Source organism: Bufo gargarizans, chromosome 7 (genome assembly GCF_014858855.1).
Source record: "Bufo gargarizans isolate SCDJY-AF-19 chromosome 7, ASM1485885v1, whole genome shotgun sequence".
Taxonomy (NCBI): Eukaryota; Metazoa; Chordata; class Amphibia; order Anura; family Bufonidae; genus Bufo; species Bufo gargarizans.
Window position 1 is genome coordinate 54,900,380 of NC_058086.1, and position 25,072 is coordinate 54,925,451.

Below are 25,072 nucleotides of genomic sequence, written 5' to 3' on the forward strand. Positions count from 1 at the left end.
GGGCGGGGCTAAAGTACGTCCTACTCCGGATGTTGACCATCAGCTGAGAGGAGCAAGATGGCGACCGTACGGTTGTTTTGCGGGCTCGCGCTGTTGCTGTGTTGCACTTTGGGGGTCCGGGGGTCCCTAGACACTGCCCTGGGGGACAGCTCGTCCTGTCATCAAGTGTGCGAAGGCACTTACCCCCTACATACCTACCCGGAGGTAAGTGTTCTCAAGGACCAGCGCCCCTCCTCCACCCAGCCCTGTACACAGCCAGGGCGCAGCAGGTTCCCTATGGAGACCAGCCTCTTATCAGGGGGCACACCGCCCCCTGATAAGAAGCTGGTCTCCATAGGGAACCTGCTGCGCCCAGGCTATTGTCCTCTGGTGTCAGACGCTGACTGTGCCGTATTCAAGTCTAGAAAACTCCCATCACAGCTGCCGATGTAGCCTGCGCTGTACGGGCAGCTGCCGATGTAGCCTGCGCTGTACGGGCAGCTGCCGATGTAGCCTGCGCTGTACGGGCAGCTGCCGATGTAGCCTGCGCTGTACGGGCAGCTGCCGATGTAGCCTGCGCTGTACGGGCAGCTGCCGATGTAGCCTGCGCTGTACGGGCAGCTGCCGATGTAGCCTGCGCTGTACGGGCAGCTGCCGATGTAGCCTGCGCTGTACGGGCAGCTGCCGATGTAGCCTGCGCTGTACGGGCAGCTGCTCTGTCCGCCATTAGGCCCCACAGGGGATAAAAAGTCGTTTTAAATGGTAAATCTTCCTAGTTGTCCTACACGGATGTGATCTGCGTATCACGGTCATCGTGCATTTAGGATTCTAGGAAAGTTGGGTGCCTTTCTGGCGATGTGCGCACTATAGTGTAAGCTTGGCGCATGTGCCATGCAACGCCTGGTGCATATATATATATATATTCCACAGCACATCCAAATAGTAAAAAAGCGACTTTATTCACCAGACACGCGACGTTTCGATCCGCTCACTGGGATCTTTCTCAAGCAGTCACTGCTTGAGAAAGATCCCAGTGAGCGGATCGAAACGTCGCGTGTCTGGTGAATAAAGTCGCTTTTTTACTTTTTACTATTTGGATGTGCTGTGGAATTCTCTGTCTTTATATTTTAGGAGGTGGATCGCCTCCCCAGCCGCTGGCACTCCGACCGTACCTTCCAGACAGCTGTGCTGCCCACATCTTTCTACCTGTGCTCTATATATATATATATATATATATATATATATATATATATATATATACTACACTGCCTGTCCCAAAAAAAAAGTCGCCACCTGGATTTAACTAAGCAAATAGTTATGAGCCTCCTATTGGATAATTACTGAATGGGCGATTATCTTCCAGCTGGCAACAGGTTATTTAACCCCAACTGGTGCAAAGAGTTGCTTCTCATTTCTTAACCAACCATGTCGAAAGACACATCTCGTGGTCGCGGAAAAGATGTTAGTCTGTCTGAGAAGGGTCACATCATTGGCATGCATCAAGCAGAGAAAACATCTAAGGAGATTGCAGAAACTACTAAAATTGGGTTAAGAACTGTCCAACGCATTATTAAAAACTGGAAGGATAGTGGGGACTGGTGATGAGCGAACTTCTGTTTTAAGTTCGGCGTCTAAAGTCCGCCTTCCGGTTAGCGGAGAATCCCGATATGGATTCCGACTTCCGTTGTGGTCTGTGGTAGCGGAATCAATAATCGGCCATTATTGATTCCGCTACCACGGACCACAACGGAAGTCGGAATCCATATCGGGATTCTCCGCTAACCGGAAGCCGAACTTTAGACGCCGAACTAAAAACAGAAGTTCGCTCATCACTAGTGGGGACCCATCGTATTCGAGGAAGAAATGTGGCGGGAAAAAAATCCTGAATGATCGTGATCGGCGATCTCTTAAACGTTTGGTGAAATCAACACGCACAATGCAAAGGAAACTCCTGTACCAGCCTGTGGGGGCAGTGCTATGATCTGGGGTTGCTGCAGTTGGTCAGGTCTAGGTTCAGTAACAGTATGTGCTCCAAGAATGAGGTCAGCGACTACCTGAACATCCTGAATGACCAGGTTATTCCATCAATGGATTTTTTCCTCCCTGCTGGCACAGGCATATTCCAAGATGACAATGCCAGGATTCATCGGGCTCAAATTGTGAAAGAGTGGTTCAGGGAGCATGAAACATCATTGTCACACATGGATTGGCCACCACAGAGTCCAGACCTTCACCCCATTGAGAATCTTTGGGATGTGCTGGAGAAGGCTTTGCGCAGCGGTCAGACGCTACCATCATCAATGCAAGATCTTGGTGAAAAATTAATGCAACACTGGATGGAAATAAATCTTGTGACATTGCAGAAGCCTATCCAAACAATGTCACAGCGAATGCGTGCCGTAATCAAAGCTAAAGGCGGCCCAACTAAATATTTTTGGTGGTGACTTTTTTTTTTTTTTTGGACAGACAGTATGTGTGTGTGTGTGTATGTGTATATATATATATATATATATATATATATATATATATATATATATATATATATATACACTACACATACATACACTGAACAGGTCTGTACACCAAACAGATGCTAAAAAATGTGTCCCATTGGCATCCGCCGGGCAAGAATTTAACGTATCCCTTTAATTCTCCTTTTTATAATTTCTGTAGTGGCAGTGTAGGCAGTCTCATGGCAAAGAAATGGTTACATCAAAGACTGACACAGCGAGAGAGATTCCCAGCGAACGCAATGAATGTCAAGATGAAACAATATGATCACAGCCTTATATTGTACTCCTAAAATGCGCAGTAAGACAGTCCTGTCTCACAAAATAAAACCCTGCTGTTAAAACGTATGTGCAGAGTAAGGGCTCTTGCACACGACCGTATGTATTTTGCAGTCCGCAAAAAAGACGGATGGCTACCGTGTGCATTCCGTATTTTGCAGAACGGAACAGCAAGCCCCTAATCGAACAGTCCGATCCTTGTCCGTAATGCGGACAATAATAGGACATGTCCTATTTGTTTTGCGGAACGGACATACAGAAACGGAATGCACACGGAGTAAATTCATTTTTTTTGCGGACCAATTGAAATGAATGGTTCCGCATACGGTCCGCAAAAAAAAAAACGGAAAGACAATACGTTCGTGTGCATGAGCCCTAAGGTCTTATGCCTAGGACCATATCCCTTTTTTTGATTCACAAATTGCGCATCTGCAAAACACGGACACCAGCCGTGTGCATCCCGCATTTTCCCTCAATATGTTACAAATGTCTATTCTTGTCTGCAAAATGACAAGAATAGGACGTGTTCTATCTTTTTTGGTGTGCTCTCCGCATCTTTTGCGACCCCCCCCCCCCCATTGAAAAGAATAGGTCCGCATCTGATCTGCAAATAATGCGGACCGAAACTACGGTCGTGTGCATGAGGCCTAAGCTTTGGTTCACATCTGCAGCGGAGGTTGCGGGATAGAAAGAACAAACTACCACTGCTTGCTGGTATTTATGCTGGACACCCAACAGACCCCATCATAGTGAACGGGATCCATCGGGCGCCAGCGTTGTCCCCGGAATACAGGAAACCTCGCCTAAAGTGCAGGCGCTGTGTGAAGCAGCCAATTAGATTCTGAAATCCTAGATTTCAGGAGTTTTACCTGTGCCGGAGACCTGGCGCGAGTTATCTAAAAATGCACTGGGCTGTGCAGATGCCAACACCTCCTCCCACTTTTTACAAAAGCATGGCATAAAAGACAAAAAGTTGCAACTGTCTACGCCAAGTGGGGCATGTGCAAATGTTTTCAACTTTTTGGCTCCACTAACCTAGCACAGGAGGCAGTAGCGAATATGTCGCTGTTTTGCATACATGCATGAGCTCTATAGCGATCTGTTCGCACGTGGCAGATTTGGGACGGAAATTTCTGTGACTGAGAAATCCATTCATACAGGTGACTGGTGCTGGATTTCTACAAGCTTCATTCGGATGTATGGGACAGTCAGAGAAATTTCTGCGACAATTCTGCAGCGTGTGATTGTACCCTAGGAGGCTTTGTGCGGTTACACCTGCGTTTCTCTCCCTGTTCCGGTGTTTTGGGCTGTATTTGCAAGGAATCAGGTTTTACCAGTGCACTTACGGATTGTATACTTTTCCAACTTGTCGCCTCAGGTCTGAAATAACCTGCTTATCCAACACCCAGACGTCTTACATTCTGCACCAGGAGGTGCTCTGAGTCCTATGTGTCTACCAAGATCTGCATTGATCTCTATGATGATAGCAAGGAGACAAGAATAAAGCTGGCATCTAATGACAGAACTCGAGCCCCTGTAATAAGCATATCTGTGCTCCCATAGTTGAGGGCCACATAGAATGGCATCAGGGGCCGGAAGCTGCCCCTGGGTCACAGGTTGTTTGCCTCTTCTATCCAGCATCTAATAGCTGCTCCTACTAGAACGGTCAGGTCTGATGACTCCAGCAATGGCAACAAAACGGCTCATTCACACGACTGTATGAAAGGGTACGCATCCGTACCTGTTGTGCTGTCCGCATATGTAGTTCCATTCTGCGGGTCCGCAAAAATATAGAAACTGTCCTATTCTTGTCTGCAATTGCGGACAAGAATAGGCATTTTCTACGTTGGGCTGGTAATTTGCGGACCACAAAACACTTAAGGTCGTGTGCATGTAGCCTTACTGCACCACACTGCAAATTGTGAACATATCCTTAATGTACGACCACACAGAGCCAGATCTGCCTCGAAATCTCGTCCAAAAAACTGTGTGGCCGTACCCTTAGGCCACCTGCACGCGTTGCAGAATACGTGCAGCAAAACCTCTTCGGATCCACTCTTAGAAATTGCGGATATGGTGAGGAAACGCGCATAAATCCGCACGAAACTTCACGCGGATCTTGTGGAATAGTTTTAAATCCCCGTATTATAGTCACAAGACTAGGACCCCCATGGGTCTACTGAAACTGAACTCGGATCACCAAGGATCGTTTCGTTGAAGGGTGGGGGACTTCAAAATGCAACTATAGTACGTTCATCTGCATCCTGCACAGGTTTGTGACGTTTGATGCATATTTTACGCTTTTGGACTTAAGTTTCTCCATATCTTCTCTCTGTAGGAGGAGGAGCTGTTCGCCTGTCACCGAGGCTGTCGCCTGTTTTCCATCTGTCAGTTTGCTGAAGAAGGAGACTTGAACAAGACGAAGACGGAATGTGAATCGGGTAAGGTGCAGGGTGCATACAGTTATAACGGCATACATTATGTTTCTAGGTTGTTGTTTTTTTTTCTTGGAGAGACCCTGTTATGTTAGAGCTTCTGAAAGATGTCCTTACCGAAGTTAGTGGGATCACATGACCACAGATCGGACCCTCATATCTGAATGAGTCGGGAGACGCCAGCTGGAAGTGTCTGTGATTAGCCTAATATGCATTTAAAAATGCCCGCTCCCTGGTAGGAGGATCAGGGAGCCATTCAGTGGTAGAGGAAGCCATTAACTTCTTTGTTAGGATATCTTGAGCCGTGTGCACAAAACATCCCGTGACTAAAGGCCCCATTACACGGGCAGATTATTGTTAAGATGATCGCTAACGTGCGTCAGCATGCGATCATCTGGCAGTGTAAGACTGCCGCTGATTACCCGATGAACGAGAACCTGCTCGTTCATCAGGTAATCAGGATCTTTTAACATGTTAAAAAATCCTGGTTTGCCCGCGGCAGATGGCCCTGTCAAATAGGCGCTCTGCTGCCGGAAAACAATGAGACCGTATAGGGACGAGCGATGCATTACTAGCGAGCAGGCGATTGATGAAAGGGAATGCTTCCTTCCCGACAATCGTCTGCTCTGTCTGCCCGTGTAATAGGGCCTTTAGGTCGGCCATACACATTCAGTAGCTGTCAGCTGAGTGACCATTCAACGCCAGCAATCTCTCCCGGCTCGCACATAAACGCCCAGACTTACATATGTAATTAATGAGGAGAAGGGAGAAAAACTCTGCCAGACACTTCTGCCGTCTTATCTCCCAGGAGAACAAAAGGATCAGGCGAAAATATTCGCTTTGCCCCCATCTTTCTCTTCTGTCAGGAAAGAGTTGGGAGCTCCCCACAAAAAATTAGACTGTTGGCCGAAACAGCCGTTCTCCACAGGTTTGTCCGTCAATACACTAATGCGTGGGGGGGGGGGGGGGGCTTTAGAGGTTTTCTTTTTCTCACTGATTAGATAGGTCATCAGCATCTGATTGGTGGGGGTCTGACACCTAGAACCCCCCGCTCAAGAGCTGTTTGAGAAAGCAGCAGCCTTTTCAAAGCGGTAGCACCGCGGCCTTCTTGCTGTTTCCCGCAGGCCAGTGACATCACGACTATGTCACGTGGTCTGTGCACAGCTCAGCTCCAAAGAAATGATGTCGCTGGCGTGCAGGAAGCAGCGAGAAGGCCACAGCGCCACCGCGAGCGCTGCTCCTTTCTCAAACAGCAGATCCTGTGCATCAGACCCCGCCGATCTGATGCTGATGACCTATTCTAAGGATAGATCATCAGTAAGAAAAATGCAGAGAACCCCTTTAAGGAGTCTGTGAATGTACATACAGTGCTTAGGGACCTTGTGAAGGCCCATTTACACTTGCTGAAGACCATCAAGTTCCTACGATGGCGAGGAGTACTCTGTTCCAGCCAGAGAGTTTGCAGAAGTAACTACTGAGCGCCCACCTGTTTCCAGCTGTCCCATTCACGTCTATGGAGGGAGACAGCCCACTCTTTGGCCAGAAATAGTGACTTGGGGATCCTCATTCTCCGTAATAGCGCAGAGGTTGAATCCCACTTTACCATAATATGGCTGACCCCATCGCCCATTCTACCGATCAGATGAGAATGCTTCTCGATGGGTAGATAGATAAGAATATCAAGTCTAGGCATGGAATCTGGCGGGAACCCCGGGGTGTCTGAGGATCGGCAGATGTCTCGCCGCTGTCTGTTTATAGCCCAGATGTTTTCTATATAGTGACTCTGGTTTTAGGTGTCTTCATCCATTTAAATATTTAGCATTCATAGATGCTATATGGCGTCACTTAGACTCTATTACCGCCTGATGCCTGTGTAATACAAAGAATGATTAAACTGTTCCAGAGTTATGTACATCGTTTTCCCCACCATTTTTCTTGTATTTTTATGTGACGGACATTAGGATTTTAATCATAAATTAATGTCTATGATTTCTGTCTAAGGCTACTTTCACACCAGCGTTTTCCCTTTCTTCTATTGAGATCAGTTATAGGATCTCAATAGCGGGGGGAAAACGCTTCAGTTTTGTCCCCATTCATTGTCAATGGTGACAAAACTGAACTGAACGGAGTCACCAGAACGCATTCCGTTTCATTTCGGTTGCATTCCCATGACGCTCACAAAAGCGCTGCAAGCAGCGTTTGAGTGCGTCCTGGGATGCGGAGCAAGACGGATCCGTCATGACTCGCAATGTAAGTCAATGGAGAAGGATCAGGTTTCTCTGACACAAAAGAAAACGTATCCGGCGCCTATTGACTTACAATGGTTTTAGAGAAGGATCCGTCATTGCTATGTTAAAGATAATACAACCAGATCCGTTCATAACGGATGCAGACGGTTGTATTAACTGAAGCGCTTTTGCTGGTCTATGACGAATCCAACAAAAACGCAAGTGTGAAAGTAGCCGAAGAGCCTTATTCCGGTACTGTCGCATGGTGGCAGAAAGCCCACTAGAGACGCCTGGTGTAACTCATTATAAACTAAACACAAATCACCTAATAAAGATAAAAAAAAACATCCTGCACGATGTGATAAATGAATATGCGGATGAGCATGGCTACATTTATAAATCACTGAAGAAAATGCAAATAGATGCGAATATTATATATAGACTAAGCCCTCACTCTGATACGATAACATCTGAGATTCGTAATCGAATGTCACTCATTATAAAATTGCATGTATTTCTTTAAAATATAACTGCAGTTTCTATGTTTGTGTTTTTTTTTTTTTTTTGTTTTGGTCGCCTTTTGTATTTTAGTTTTATCTACTTCCTCAACCAAGCACTTGCAGAGTCGCCAAGAAACATAGTTGAAAATACACCCTTAAATACAATGCAGTCAGTAAGAAAGCACGTCAGAGGAAAAGCTGAGGTTTTTGAAAACCGCAAACGCAGCACTGTGTATACTCGCAACGTTAGGATTACTTTTGATAAATTCAACAGAATGAAATGGAATTTATTATTATTATTATTTTTTTTTTGTAATGCCTTCCCAAGGCGTAAACATCAATAGACAAATGTGTTAAAACCACGAGGTGTGAACACAGCCCTACTGCTTTTTTTTTCTACAGCTTGTATTGAGGCCTATCCACAGTCCAATGAGCAGTATGCCTGTATCCTGGGCTGTCACAGTCAGATGCCTTTTGCAGAGAAGCGACAAGACGAGGTGAGAACAACATTACCATGCTGTTATGTATAGCTTGGAAGAAAGAAGAGACAGAGGGGATATGATAGAAACTTTTAAATACATAAAGGGAATCAACAAGGTAAAAGAGGAGAGAATATTTAAAAGAAGAAAAACTACCACAAGAGGACACAGTTTTAAATTAGAGGGGCAAAGGTTTAAAAGTAATATAAGGAAGTATTACTTTACTGAGAGAGTAGTGGATGCATGGAATAGCCTTCCTGCAGAAGTGGTAGCGGCAAATACAGTGAAGGAGTTTAAGCATGCATGGGATAGGCATAAGGCCATCCTTCATATAAGATAGGGCCAGGGACTATTCATAGTATTCAGTATATTGGGCAGACTAGATGGGCCAAATGGTTCTTATCTGCCGACACATTCTATGTTTCTATGTTTCTATGCTGCATGTCCAAAGGCTGTGAGTAAAGGGGCACAGGATAGGAGATAAGTGCGTGATTGGCGGGGGTTCGACCACTGGGGCATCACCATTCGTGGCAACGTTTGAATGGAGCTGCAGTCACACATATCCGCTGCTGCTCTACTCAACCCTATGGGATAGACAGATAGCAGTGGGATCCCCAACGATCAGACACTTATCTCCTATCTTGTTGATAAGGAATTATTGTTGTTCCGGGGTAAACCTCTTTAGGGGCGTTGTCCCATTAAGAGAGCTCCTGTCCCTGTTAGGACAGAGGGTTTTGTGCCCTGTATCCTCGCTATGAGCTACTCTGGCAGACTCTAGCCATCCAAGTATTAGGGCTCATGCACACGGCCATAGTTTCAGTCTGTTCCATGGTCCCCTCAAAAAAATAGAACATGTTGTGGACAAGGATAGGACATTTCTGCAGGTATCCATGTTTTGTGGACTGTAAAAACGCCCTTACACGGATGGACCTTCATCTACATGGCATTCTTGTAATACTACATTCAAAGAGCATCTGTCCGCATGATCAACCCTATTAAACCAGGCATATAGACTGGTAGGGTTGATCATGCTTACACAAACAATACCCCGATGTATGTATTTCTGTGGTTCCATTCCCGATTAAAAGAAAGTTTTTATTGATATGTAAATTAGCTTCCTGTATCCCTGAGGGGCCAGCCAGAGCCTCGGAGCACCAGTTGGTAATTCTCAAGAGGGACCAATACCTGGGTACAGGTGCGTCGCCTACAAAATACTCACTCCAAAGCCTAAGCGGCTCATAACCCAACTTGACCCAGATAGTAAATCTATTAAAATTTCACTTTTATTTGTGTAATTAAAACGGCCGTCAGCCAACACACAGGTTAAAAGCTTTGTTTGCCACTCCTTTGTGTGCCCGGATGTCTCCTGAACGGGCGGTGGAGATGTGCACAATCTCCTCTCACTCCTTAACACCCAGCATTTAATTACCAGCTTGTCCGTTTATATTGACCACCAGCTTAGTAACGCTGCAGAAAACAGGTATGTATTTTGATCTGACACTTTATCGGTAGCTGTCAGACCTGTGATTGAACGTCAGTTAATTTTCTGACATTCACAGGCCCTAGATACGTGGCTGGGTCTGTGTGCACTTATTTTAAGAGCTGGTAGGTTGTAATCAAGTTACTTCACTGATGTACACGTCCTATCTGATCATGCGCGATAACCAGCTGGTATTTTTCATTAGCTACAAGTTGGAGCGCAGAGCAGGACCTGCGCATCACGTGATCAGGACACGCCCCCTGCCTCGCTGTAATTCGTCCAGGGGTTTGGATGGGGAGGCTGCATGTGGAAGCTGATTGGCTTTTCCCAGCGTCTTTGGTTCCCTTCCACTAATGTGAATGGATGTGACATCTGACAATCAAGTAATCTGGTGTTTTAAACCCTGCATTTGGCTGCCGTCCTCAGCTCTGCCCCACCCCTGATGAAGCCAGGTTACTGGCGAAACATGTCGGGGGGGCAGATGCAGCTTTTTAAGTGTGTGATTGTCCTTTCCAATGTAGTTAGCGAGCTAATAATGTCAGCTAGGCAATCAGTAATCACAATCTAGTGATGGCGCTTTTGCACTTCAGCCGCAGCACTAGCCAGTGAGCCAACTGTCAAATAGTCAGCTAGTTTAGCTAGCGAACGTGTATTCCAGCCAGTGCACTAGCTAGTAAGCCAAATGCAGCAGTTTAGGTAGTGGCTATATAAGGGATGTGTGCGGTGTGACTGTGTGTGAACGAATCCGCATTCACATAGTGTCGGATAATTTCTCAACGCTGTGAGAACATTTGTATGTCGGTGAAGTAACTGATTGGAAATCCTACAACTGGAAGGTTCCAAAATAAGGGCACACTACTTCTGCCATGCACCTCGGGCATAGAAATGTCAGTGACGGTATGTAAAAAAAACAAGTATCTGACAACTACTGACACAGTGTCCGATAAGTTCTCAACGTTGTCAGAGGACGTGTACAGTCAGTGAAGTAACTTGATTACAACCTACCAGCTCTTAAAATAAGGCACACAGACCCAGCCACGTATCTAGGGCCTGTGAATGTCAGTAAATTAACTGACGTTCAATCACAGGTCTGACAGCTACTGATAGTGTCAGATCAAAATACATACCTGCGTTACTAAGCTGGTGGTCAATATAAACGGACTCGCTGGTAATTAAATGCTGGGTGTTAAAGAGTGAGAGGAGATTGTGCACATCTCCACCGCCCGCTCAGGCGACATGCCTGCAGACAAAGGAGTGGCAAACAAAGCTTTTAACCTGTGTGTTGCCTCACGGCTGTTTAATTACACAAATAAAAGTAAAATTTTAATTGATTTACTACCTGGGTCAAGTTAGGTTATGGGCCGCTTAGGCTTTAGAATATTTTGTAGCACCAGTTGGTAACAACCCTACAGCTTTAGTTCCGTCCCCTGGATTGACAGGGACATAAACATGTCTAACTCTGTTTTCCTACACCGTACCTCTCAGTCTCAGAGCAGCGCAAGCGCTGAGACCGTGAGGCAGCGCAGATGCTAGAAGACAAGATGCATAACCCTGTCAATCCTGGGGAGGTGGGAGGGACTAAAGCTGTATGGGTGTTACTAACTGGTGCTCCCAGGGCTCTGGCCAACCCCTCGGTGCTCCAGTAAGCTCATTTACTTATCAATAAAAACTTGCTCTGCTCAGGAATGAGACCACAGAAATTCATAATCAGCATGATCAACCCTACCGGCCTATATGCCTGGTTTAATGTATGCTGACAGAGGCTCTTTAAGTCAGTGTCTCTAACCTGAGAGAGGTAGTCTCTGATGGAACTATCCCATTAAAGGGGTTTTCAATCGCATACAATGGAGGCATATCGCTAGAATATGCCCCCATTGTCTGACAGGGGCTGGTCCCACCTCTGGAACCCGCACCTAAAATGAGAACGGAGCGGGGACATGAATGGAGGGCGCACTGTGCATGCGCAGCCGCCCTCCATTCGTTTAAATAGGGCCGCCGAAAATAGCCGAGCGCTGGCTCGGCTATTTCCATCTGCCCCATAGAAATGAATGGGAGCAGGGGCCGCTCGCGCGCAGTGCACTCCCATTCACTTGTATAGGAGCAGCGCTTGGTGGTGGACGGACCGAGGGAAACCCGGGGTCCTCCAGCCACAGCTCTCCCCGATCTGTTCTCCTTGTAGGTGCGTGTCCCAGAGTATCCTAGCCATATGCCCCCCATATGTGATGAGAATACCCCTTTAAAATATCTGCAGTTCAGCTGGGCCATATGCAAGATGTAATATGTCGTCTTCTCATTCCAGCTCTCTGACATGGTGCCACGAATACACATTCTCTTTCCTTTGACAATAGTAAAAGCTTTCTGGAGTGATATGATGGATTCTGCACAGAGCTTCATGACATCATCCTGGACTTTCTACATACAAGCCGATAATGGACACATCCTTGTGGTGCAGGTATGTGCAACACGTCTCATCTCTGTGTACCCCGTCCTTATAAATGTAAAACCGGCTTGGAGTGTCTAAAATATGGGAAGTGGGTCTGGAAAATATAGTGCGCAGAGACAGGGAGAAAAGAAGGCATTTTCAGAGACGAGAGGAAAAAGGTTATTGTTATTTTCAAGCAAAACGTGACGTATACAGAATACAGCAGCTGTCAATGTTCCTCTGTATATCCTGCATCTGTTCTCAGTCCTCTTTCATCATTTCAGTTTATATTAGGCCTGGGGAGTGAAAAACATCCTAATGAGTAGAGACGAAGGGAAGGATAATATACAGGATCAGTCCGCCATCTTCTGCATAATACCTCTAGCTAAGGTCTCATGTACACGACCGTGTGCTGGCCGGGCCCGTGCTGCAGGACCGCAAATTGCGTTCCACAATGCATGGGCACCGACCGTGGGGCAGCCGCATGCGGATCGCGGACCCGTTCACTTGAATGGGGTCCGCGATCCGACTTCTTTTTTGCAGTGCGGAGGCACGGACAGAAAGCCACGGAAGCACTCCGTAGTGCTTCCGTGGGTTTCCGATCCGTCCCGCATCTCCGTAATTGCAGACCCATTCAAGTAAATGGGTCCGCGATCCGTGGTGCGGGGTGGACACGGCCGATGCACATCTATTGCGGACCCCCTGTAAGCGTCTTGCAATCCTTGAAGAGGAAAACGTGCTTTCCTGTACAGTGGGGCACTGCAAAAAAAAAAAAAAGTATACTTTACGGTATATATTCTGCATTGTTGTCAATGGACGACATATGCCAATGACTGTACAGTGGTTATACGTTGGGGAATGCTCCTGTTGTATGTATAGTGACGTATATTGAACACGACACATGATTATTGCATAAAGCACATTTACTTACTTCTTCTCTTGATTCATTTGTTCAGTCTCAGCCAGAAATTCAGCAGATGCCACCACTGGAGCCAGAAGACCTATCACCAAGAGGAAACATGCTGGACGCTGTGCCTTGTAAGTCTCTTATATAATGTTTAGAAAATCATTTGTGTTTGAGGCAGTAAGGAATATATATATATGTGTGTGTGTGTGTGTAATTATTATTTTTTTTACTTGGCAGCAGATTTAGGAAATGGGCATTCAGTTGGCGAGGGCCTTTGGAGCCGAAGAGCTAGCATTCTGGAGCTAGATGGAGGAGAAGGGATTATGAAGTGTTTCTCAATGTAAGTTTCTCGTCTACACACACCCGGCCAGTCTTCAGTACTGCCACCTAGTTAACGGTGGAAATTACAGGGAATTACTGAAACCTACAAGGTTATTATATGCTCTGATGATCCCAGTGATTGAATTGACTACAACCACATATACATGGTCCTTTCTGCATGACTTCCAATGTTATGTGTGCATTCAAATAAGAATTTAAACGGGTTACCCTGTAAATGATAATGATGACCTATCCTCAGGATATCCTCTTCCTAGGCCATGTGGCTTCACTGTATATCAGTCACATGGCCTAGTTGCAGCTCAGTCCCATAGAAGTGAAAGGGGCTGAGCTGCAATACCAAGCACTATGTACGGCGCTGTGCTTGGAGAGCTGTCGGGAGCCGGCTGCGCTCCCCAGTGCTACAGGGAGCATGGCAGCTCCCCGAAACAGCTTCTGAAAAGAAAGCAGCCATGTTATTCTTAGGAAAGTAAGTGAGTGGTAGCTGATTATCACTCTAAGGGTACATTCACACGAGCATACTCCTCAGCACAAACCGCTATAGTTGTTCACTTTGATTGTCGCGGACCCGCTCGTGCCTTAACTCTATTGAATGAAGCTAAACGGCGAGTGGACACCAGCTGCCGCTTTCACTTTTGTTCTTCTGGACACTACGCCAAGAAGAGACTTTAAACTGATGGCCGTGCAAACTGCAGTGCTGCCTTCCATTGTAAACCACGCGGCTGCTGGCAGAATTTTGGCCTTGGCGTCCCCTTAGTAAAAAGGTTTAAACACTTAAGTGAAAAATGGTGAACAGATTTTTTGCCCCCCATCATATACATTGATGTTTATTAGACTCAGCATCAATGTCTGATCCTTGAGCGATGGTGTAGGCCTCTGCTGAATCCTAGAAAGAAGGGGCTACGCAGCTTTGCATTTTCTGACCTAGCTTTTTGCAGGGAATTGCGTACAATCCAGAGCAATTCAAGTGAGTGCAACACAATACATGGTCAGGAATAGTATCTGGGGGGGGAACGTTGAAAGGCCCTGCCATACTTTGAGGCCAAGCCACATGCTTGTTTAGTAGACAGTCCTATAATGCCAGTCTGACATTGTTTTGGTATTAACACTTATGTCTTGTATCCCTATTCAGGAACTCTAATTGGCTGCTGACTGCAACATTGCTTCTGTCTATCCTGGTTCTGCTCTGGATTTGTTGTGCGACAGTGGCAACCGCGTCGGATCAGTATATCCCTTCTGAGGTAAACTGCCTACTGCCAAGATTACATGGCCCTAAAAAAGTGACGTCGGCCCTGCTTAACCTGTTTTGTTGGATTGTTTAACCTGTTTTCTAGCTCATAGCAATGTAACTGTCATGAATCTGGAGGAAAATAAAATGTTCCCTCCACACTAGTGTTCACAACATAGTTTATGTAAACTACCTTAACCCTTAGAATACCAGAGGTTTTTGCGTTTTCATTTTTCTTCCCCATCTTCCTTGAGCCATAACTTTTTTTTTATTTTTCCGTTTACATAGCTGTATGAGGGCACATTTCTCATGGGACAAGTTGTCCTTTCTAATGCCACCATTTAATATGGCATACAATGCAGTGGGAAGCGGGAAAACAATTTCAGATGGGGTGGAATTGAAAGAAAAACGCAGTACCTCCACCGTTTTACGGCTTTTGTTCCCACGGCGTTCAGTTTGTGGCAAAACTGACCTGTGCCCTTCATTCTCTGGATTAGTACGATTACAACGATACCCCACATGTGTAGGTTTTTATGTCCAAATAGTGTAAACCTAAATTGTTTGAGAAAATTTTCTTTGTTTACTTCACCATATTCTGACCCCCATAACTTTATTAACTTTTATTATAGTTATATCTGCTGAACTATACGGGCGCTCATTTTTTGCGAGACAATCTGTTTTTATTGATACCATTTTGGAGCGTGTGACTTTTTAATCACATTTTATGACTTTTTTGGGGTGAGAGAAGCGATGAAAAAATTTCAAATTGGATATTTTTAACCTTTTTCCGTTACGCCATTCGCCATATTGGAAAAATATTTTAATAGTATGGGCTTCGGTCGCGGTGATACCCATGATGTTTATATTTTTTGTTATTTACATATATATTTTTTTATTCTACTGAAATGGGGGTGATTTAAACCTATATTTTTTTAAGATATTTGAAATTTTTTTTTTTTACTTTTTTATGGTTTTGAAGCTTGTATTTGAGCCTACAAAATCCAATAATTATATTATTTTTCATTCTGAACAATCATACATTTTTTAGATCCATTAAAGGGGTCGTCCGAGGGTATAAAAAGACTCCCCATATGGTGGGCCCCCACACTGAATATACTTACCTGGCTCCACGCTCCCTGCGCCCGCCTGCCATTGGCTGCATCCCCCCCCCCCCCCGACACCGGGTGCTTTCATCCGCACACGGAGGGAATCAGCAGCGGCAGTGCGGGGAGCCAGGTAAGTATATTATTTGGGGGGGCTGGCCAAAATAAGAATTGCAGCTTAAATGCCCTGGGTCTCTTCAGCAAGACCCAGCGCATTGAAATCAATTACCCTCATCCTCTTTGGCCGCAGAGAATGCCGGTAAGAAGCTTGCGCTTCTGGGTTTTTCACCGTTTAGATGCCGTGATCACGGCATCTAAAGGCTTCAATGACCGCAGTCGGCGAGTCTCTGCTTTCTGAAACAATGGAGACCCGCCAGCCTTGACACCCGCTGCACGCGTGAGCGGGCGCCTTGTTTGTACTTCACTACATGTACGGCGCTGGTAGCGACGGGGGTTAAAATTGACCTTTCACCATGAAAATGCAGTGTAAACTGCAGGCAGCATGGTATATAGCAGGAGGAGCTGAGCAGATTGATTGTATATTTTTATGGGGAAACATGCAGTAAAACTTGTAATTCATTTATATCTCTGCTATTTCTAACTTAAAGGGGTTGTTAAAGAATTGTTGTTTTTTGGTAACACGCATGCACGCACGCACACCACCACACCCACCTGTAAAGGAAAGATTACTTACCTGCTTTCAGCACTGGCTCCCTAGATGTCAACATCCAGTTTGACATTGCTGCAGTTAATCACTGGCCCCTTGCGTCATGTGACCATGATTGGCTGCAGCGATGTCAAACCGGATTTTGACATCGTTGGCGCCCAGTGGAGAATTGCAGGCCTGGAGGAGAAGGAGCTGGGAGCCACTGCCAGGAAGCGGGTAAGTAAGCTTCCCTATACAGGTCCGGCCAAGGGGGACCACTTTAAGACTGCCCCTGTGAATGGCTTTCAGTGCACAGGGTTTATCACTAGCAGAGAATGCTATAATCCCCGTGTACGGAGATTTGCCAATTATTTTGTGTATGATATGAGCTCTTTCCTTGACTACTATCAGTATATCCTGGTACCTATCTGTACGTGACCAGCAAATCTCAAAAAGTGGTTGATTCACAACAGCTCGTATGGTTGTGATAAGTAAAATGCTTACATCATAAGTTGCAATAACGGACATCCCTGAAACAGGAGTGACACTTAATAACTGTGTATAAAACACAATACAGATATGAACCTTATGCTGGTGATGACATTTCATTACATTTGTCTTTCAGAAACTGAGCATCTACGGAGATCTGGAATACCTGAATGAGCAGAAGCTTTACAAATACCCCCCCGCATCTCTAGTAGTTGTCCACGGTCTTCCCCAGGAAAATGAAGACGCTGGACCTTTACCCACTAAAGTGGACCTGGCCAAGTCTGACATTTAGGCCAGCTCTCCAGCCGCTCCTCTCTCTCCATGCCACCACTTTTGAGGGGCATCAGTTGCAATGTGGATTTTTAGTAAAACTATGGAATCAAACTATCTGACTGTCAGAATTCATACTCTGGGTGGCTTTAGGGAAAGGGGGAGTCTGTGATGTGGACTTTTATATTCTAGTTTAGAACTATTTGCATCCTACAAGGGATGTGATGTGATCTTTTCACCGTCGGGGTGGCTAGGTTTCCTAATTTTTCTTTCTAATTTTATGTCTTCTGTAAAGCTTTCTTATATACAGGTAGGTGATATCCTGTTCTTGGTGTGAATCTGCTTTGCTTTTATCTATAGAAGAGTCGGCTTTCCAGCGTTTCTTTGTTGCATTCATTGAATTCTTTTTTGGCTGTTTACAGGTTAATATGAGAGCAGTGATCCAGAAAACCTGCCCTTGGACTGTGCAACAGAGGATCGCCTGCAAAGCAGGCTTTTTATTTCTCCTAAAATAAGCCCTCCAGGGGTGCACATTATATCTATAGCTTATACTGGGTGCCAGGAATATATCTACACCTGTAACTTTTACTTAAATCTTTTACATTCTGAAGAACTAACAGCCTATTAATTGCACACTTTGGCTCTGAAAAATGAATAGCGGAGATAATAGCGGTTGATTTGCCCACCATTAATATACGTTAAAGTGTATCTAGCTTTTCTGAAGATATTTGACATGCCACAGTAACAGAGGTTTTGACCAGTGGAGGTGCAGGTAAAATGGCGGAGTACTGTTCCCCTTGGGCTGTAATCAGTCTGTACACTTCGAAACCTACTTCTCCGAGAGCTGAAAGAGGGCACTACTCAAGGTGAACAGATTGTAAGGGTCTCGGCATTTGACCCCCTCGCTGATCAGAACTATGACATGTCAAAAGTTTTCTGAAATGATAGGCGCACTTTAAATGATTGGCAGAGCTTCCGACTTTCTCTCATCTAATAGGAGCAACAAAAAAACAAAACTCATATTCTCTTGGTTGGTGACTCAGGACAATCACAGCAAAGTCTCTAAAGAAATTTTAGGCAATGTTAGGAATTAAAAATTTGTATAATAGTGGGTGAGAACCTTTTTGCTTCCAGGTTTCTGTCGCTGATTCCTGCTAGTGTTTCACAATTACAGAACAAAGTTGCCGTGAAGAAAAACTTTGCTTTTATTCGACACTTTGCACCCTTTGCTGAATCTCTCGATACTGGTTGCCTGGTCTTTGTTTTCCCAGCTCCAGGGATATGTCGCCCCAACTTGCACTTGGCCACAGTGTCGTGCTGTCACTTTATGATCGGTGGGGATTTGTCTTCTAGGACCCACAGACCTTGAGAATGAAGGGGGCGCAGCGCTGGTTTAGCATGGTACGGCATTAATTCTGCCCAGCAGTTTCCTGGCCAAACAGCTGGTCAGGATACTGAAGCCAGATCCATTCACTTTAATGAGGCCACACTGCAATACCATGCACTGCGATGGCCAGGGATCCAGGGTGCCAGGAAAAAGAGTAAAGTAGATTCCGTGGAAAATGAGCGTTGCTGCTCCTTCATTATCAGGATCGATTCCAGAGGTCGTACCCCCATCTATTCTCTATACCAGGGATGCTCAACCTGCGGCCCTCCAGCTGTTGCAAAACTACAACTCCTAGCATGCCCAGACAGCCTTCAGCTATCAGCCTACAGCAGGGCATGGTGGGAGTTGTAGTTTTACAACAGCTTGCTGGCCGCAGGTTGATCATCTCTTTATAAGATGGGAATACCCTTTTAATATTGATTTGCTTATTCTGTAATGATACTGGGCCTCATTTAGCAAAATTGTTCCAAAAATCCAAGGCAACCAATCAGCTCAGCTTTCATCTCCTAAAGTTCTCCCATGAAATAAAAGCTGACCTTTTAATTGGTTGCTGTGAATTGAGTTACCCAGTTCCTTCCCAACTCATGACCAATGTTTAAATTCAGAATTCTGCTAGATTCTGGTTACCAGAGCATTATTGGAGCAGATGAGTTCCACGGGTAGCTGTTAGGTCACATGTCTGACGGTGGAGATGCCGCGCTGTCTGTTTCCCTGGGCAACCAGCAGATTTTGGTAATGTGGATAGAAACTATAAAACAACAAAGTTACAAAACATTATTAAGCGTTGGGATGTCGGTAAAGGCACAATTTTGTTTTTAAGAACAAACTTTACAGATTTCAAAATGTTATCAACTACAGCCAGACACATCCACAAACTGTTCAGGATGTAGCAGTGTGGAATGTTTGCTTCACAAGGGATATGAAGTGTAAATCTGCAGTTCTCCTTTAATAAAATTAAATCACAAAATGTGAATTTGGTTTGTCGGCTGGTCTTTTTATTTTTACGGCATAGCATTCCACCTGTAAGTAATGATATAAAATGTACCTTGGGCACCCTGGAACCCATCCATGTGACGTCAGGAGCATCACATGACTGGGTGCCAGAGCGGCTGATCCATGCAACTTCGAGACTTTAAAGGGGTTGTGCAGGGGTTAATATTGATGTATGTATGCTCAGGATTGCTCATCAAGAGATCGGGAAGGGGGGGGGGGGGGCGACACCGAGCACCCCCACCGATCAGCTGTTAGAAGAGGAGGCTGCTCCATGCGAGCGCTGCTTCTTCTTCATTACTCTGCGCGTCGTCTCTCTTGCAATGGCGGTTTAGTAGAATTACAAGTAGTCGCTACATCCAAATGATGGAGCAAGTACTTGTAATTACACTCCCTTCCAAGATGACGGGCAGTGTAGTGAAGAAGTAGCGCTCGCATGGAGCGCCGCCTCCTCTCCAAACAGCTGATCGGCGGGGTGCCAGGTGTCGGACCACCGCCGAACATGTATCAATGACCTATTCTGAGGATAGGTCATCAGTATACACTAACTGCACCACCCTGTTAAGTATATTGGAAGCTTTCTTCAGCAGGCAAGATATAAGTCATTTAAAGAAAAAAAAAAGTTGCTGGGTCCCAGAGAGCCCCGTTAATGCATATGTGCAGTGTTTGGAAAAGCTGGTCGTGCACATTCTGTTTCACACAGCTCCACCACACATGCATGCTTAGGTTTGCAGCGCGTGTATGTTTCTACCTTGTCTAGTTTAGCCTACACAACGACTTTGGCGGTGAGATGTCACATAGCCAGAGATCAGTGTGGTGCATTGCAACCCACAAACTAACATGACCGTAGCAAGAAATTCAGACCTGCTGGATTACCTGCAACTGTCACATCATGGCAACTTATGGGTCACAATGCCTAATCTGTTGCGATGCAGCTAGTGAGACACTGCAAACGTTGACGTGTAAGCTAGCCTTCACTGTGTTTTATGACTGAAACCCGTGAGCTTGAGCGGAAACTGGATGTGTTCATAGTCTATCTTAGGACTGACCTAAAGCACCACAAAGAAATCCATAAAATAAATCGTGCAACACAAATGCCTAACGTTTTTTATAAGTTTAAATATGGGAGTAAACACATAGCCTACATACTAAAAATAGGAGGGTTTTATTATTATAGTCTTTCCCTTAGGGCCCTGTTGATTGATCAGTTGTCATAAAGCGTAATTAGTTTGAGGCTTTTCTGACACTTTCTGATGGAAATCTTTAGTATATGACATTGAGTGCGATTCCCAAACCTAAAAAACTGCCACTGAAACTCCACTCAAACCTAAAAAACTGCCACATTTGTGCAATGACCTATTGGCAATTTATTACTCAGAATGTATGCACTCCAGAAATTTGCCACCAAAAAGTTTTAAAATAGAGCCTTGAGACTATTGAGGCTCATTTGTTTTGCAACATTTAGCATTTTTACATCATACCAGTTTTGAAAAGTGGGTTTAGGCCAGATTTATCAACTTTTTCAAAAAGTTTTCAATTGCATATCAGTAATAATAAGTCAAAGCAACTGGACTAGCGGAACATCTTCAAGAAGAAAAAAATACAAGTCATCTGCCTGGCTTTCTTAATTACAATGACTTGTACAAGGAATATCCCACACTAAATACTGACAACTCGTGTGTGAAACCATTAGGTGTGGTTAAACTTCCTCGAGAGAGGTGTTAGACCTGCGTTGTGTGTGGAAGACAACAGATGCCACCCTTATTGAAACTTGGTTTCCCAATCACATTTCAGTAAAGGGTTGGTGTAGAAGTGTGAAGGCGCCTTTAGACGTGCAGATGAGCAGCAGATTGTCAGGAAGGAAGCGTTCCTTCCCGACAGTCAGCTGCTCGTTCAGTTGGGGTGAAGCTCTGCATTTACATGCAGCGATCACCTCCACAGTATGAGGACAAGAGATGGCTATTGCGATCGCTCGTCATCATACAGCTGCATTTTTTTAGGAAGCGCGATCTGCTGCCCAAAAACGATCATTTATGTTTCGCTTGTTCATCGGGTGATCAGCTGCACCTTTAGACGGGCAGATTGTTGGAAGCGTTCGTACCTGATAATCTGCCTGATTATCTGGGCATCTAAATCCACCTTTAGACTTAAAAATGCAGCAAATTTATCAACTATTGTGCAATATTTGATACATTTGGCCCCAATTATGTAAATGCAGATTATTATCCATATTATAAATTGCCTCATATTATTTTTGTGTACTTACACCCTAAAACTATAGTAGGTATATTAAAAATCTGCCGTGTGTGTAGAAGGCCAAAACAATGCCCAGCAGACATACAAAGATAATATATATATATATATATATACACAGTACAGACCAAAAGTTTGGACACACCTTCTCATTCAAAGAGTTTTCTTTATTTTTATGACTATGAAAATTGTAGATTCACACTGAAGGCATCAAAACTATGAATTAACACGTGGAATTATATACATAACAAAAAAGTGTGAAACAACTGAAAATATGTCATATTCTAGGTTCTTCAAAGTAGCCACCTTTTGCTTTGATTACTGCTTTGCACACTCTTGGCATTCTCTTGATGAGCCTTAAGAGGTAGTCACCTGAAATGGTCTTCCAACAGTCTTGAAGGAGTTCCCAGAGATGCTTAGCACTTGTTGGCCCTTTTGCCTTCACTCTGCGGTCCAGCTCACCCCAAACCATCTCGATTGGGTTCAGGTCCGGTGACTGTGGAGGCCAGGTCATCTGGCGCAGCACCCCATCACTCTCCTTCATGGTCAAATAGCCCTTACACAGCCTGGAGGTGTGTTTGGGGTCATTGTCCTGTTGAAAAATAAATGATAGTCCAACTAAACGCAAACCAGATGGAATAGCATGCCGCTGCAAGATGCTGTGGTAGCCATGCTGGTTCAGTATGCCTTCAATTTTGAATAAATCCCCTAACAGTGTCACCAGCAAAGCACCCCACACCATCACACCTCCTCCCCCATGCTTCACGGTTGGAACCAGGCATGTAGAGTCCATCCGTTCACCTTTTCTGCGTCGCACAAAGACACGGTGGTTGGAACCAAAGATCTCAAATTTGGACTCATCAGACCAAAGCACAGATTTCCACTGGTCTAATGTCCATTCCTTGTGTTCTTTAGCCCAAACAAGTCTCTTCTGCTTGTTGCCTGTCCTTAGCAGTGGTTTCCTAGCAGATATTCTACCATGAAGACCTGATTCACACAGTCCCCTCTTAACAGTTGTTCTAGAGATGTGTCTGCTGCTAGAACTCTGTGTGGCATTGACCTGGTCTCTAATCTGAGCTGCTGTTAACCTGCGATTTCTGAGGCTGGTGACTCGGATGAACTTATCCTCCGCAGCAGAGGTGACTCTTGGTCTTCCTTTCCTGGGGCGGTCCGCATGTGAGCCAGTTTCTTTGTAGCACTTGATGGTTTTTGTGACTGCACTTGGGGACACTTTCAAAGTTTTCCCAATTTTTCGGACTGACTGACCTTCATTTCTTAAAGTAATGATTGCCACTCGTTTTTCTTGACTTAGCTGCTTTTTTCTTGCCATAATACAAATTCTAACAGTCTATTCAGTAGGACTATCAGCTGTGTATCCACCTGACTTCTCAATGCAACTGATGGTCCCAACCCCATTTATAAGGCAAGAAATCCCACTTCTTAAACCTGACAGGGCACATCTGTGAAGTGAAAACCATTTCAGGTGACTACCTCTTGAAGCTCATCAAGAGAATGCCAGGAGTGTGCAAAGCAGTAATCAAAGCAAAAGGTGGCTACTTTGAAGAACCTAGAATATACATATTTTCAGTTGTTTCACACTTTTTTGTTATGTATATAATTCCACATGTGTTAATTCATAGTTTTGATGCCTTCAGTGTGAATCTACAATTTTCAGTCATGAAAATAAAGAAAACTCTTTGAATGAGAAGGTGTGTCCAAACTTTTGGTCTGTACTGATATATATATATATATATATCTTTGTAATTTTTTTATATATTTTTTTTATTTATATTATGCATTGTGACACAGTGAGGGGTTGTGTCTGGCAAGGCAGGTATGTGCGACTGGGTGAGGTCAAATACCGGGCTGTCCTTAAATAGGCAGCTGGGCTCAGCAGAGATGTCTCTGTTTATGGGATCTGAGACTTTGTGCCATTCTGGGGAAACAGGCCCCCTAAAGCCTGCTGTGGACTACTGGAGGCAGAACTGCCAGCAAGGTGACTTGTGTTATATGAACTTTCTATTGTGTGTCAATTAACACCAAGAGTGCAAAGTTACGTGTTTTTTTTTTTGTACAGTTGCCTCAAGTGTGAATAAACACTGATGTTTTGTGTTAAGAACTTTATTTTGCCTCTGTACTGCGCCCGCTTACCCTATCTACCAGAGCGAAACCTCACAGCATATATATATATATATATATATATATACTGTATATATCCCCAACCCCATGACTTCTTTTAAGCTTCACATCACCACTTTGTTTTCTGTTCTTCTGATCCAACAGAAAAAGTTGTTAAAAAACGAATCCATTATTTTGAGCATCAGTTATGATCAGTTTGCATCCGTTTTTGTCAATTCCGTTAGAGATTAGACGGGAGAAAAAATCCTGCATGGAGGACTCTTAATAACTGATCTCTGTCAGAAATGACGCAAACTGATCATAAATGATGCTCGAAATAACGGATCAATTTTTTTTTTACTTTGTGTTCTGATGGAACGAAGTCATTTTTAGTGCAAACTGATGCTCAAAATAACGGAACAGTTTTCATTTTTTTTTTCTGTTCTTCTGATAGATCTGTGAACACGGGATTTATCAGAGCACTTGATGGAAATGGTGGCATTATTAATACTAAGGGTGGGTTTATATCACGGTTTATGCCTCCGTTTGAAGTATATGTTACAAAAAAAAAACTATACAAAAGCGCAGCACACCAAGTTCTTGTATTCTGCATGGTGAAAAAAAAAAAATGTATACGTTTTTGTTTTTTTGCTCTTTTTTTACAATAGAACTCTGTGGTGAACGGTATGGCATCAGTCTGGGGCATCTATTTAACGTATACGTTAAAAGAGTGGGAAAAACGTGATGTGAACCCATCCTAACCTAGCCATTTGTCATAAACATGCGCAGCTATCTCCTGGTAGCAAACCACTCGGCAACCTCCTTTTCTATAGCCACGAGTAACAGCGTTGACCCCAAGCTGCTGCCTTACGTCTTCTTCCCACCGGAGGAAATACATTCTTCGGCTTGAGCTCTGTCATTAACAAGCTGGTGACTAATTGTATACACGACTGTCCAGTCTCCTCAGCTACAGCCTCGTCAGTGTTTCTTCGGTTTCCAAGAGACATGGATCATGGGCCAGCCCTGAGCT

General features: G+C 44.6%; 1 protein-coding gene across 2 annotated transcripts; it reads left to right on the forward strand.

Moving 5' to 3' along the window:
- The first annotated feature begins 16 nt into the window (after positions 1-16).
- TMEM59 (transmembrane protein 59) lies at positions 17-19,654 on the forward strand. 2 transcript variants are annotated; one of them, XM_044300610.1, is made up of 8 exons: positions 17-204; positions 5,107-5,209; positions 8,334-8,428; positions 12,190-12,342; positions 13,269-13,350; positions 13,460-13,559; positions 14,691-14,799; positions 17,161-19,654. In XM_044300610.1, the coding sequence occupies exons 1-8, from the start codon at positions 58-60 to the stop codon at positions 17,314-17,316; spliced, it is 945 nt and encodes a 314-aa protein (XP_044156545.1). In that variant the 5' UTR covers positions 17-57; the 3' UTR covers positions 17,317-19,654. The 2 variants fall into 2 exon arrangements, with proteins under 2 accessions (XP_044156545.1, XP_044156544.1); XM_044300609.1 differs by having other exon boundaries at positions 18-204; positions 13,457-13,559.
- Positions 19,655-25,072: the final 5,418 nt, after the last annotated feature.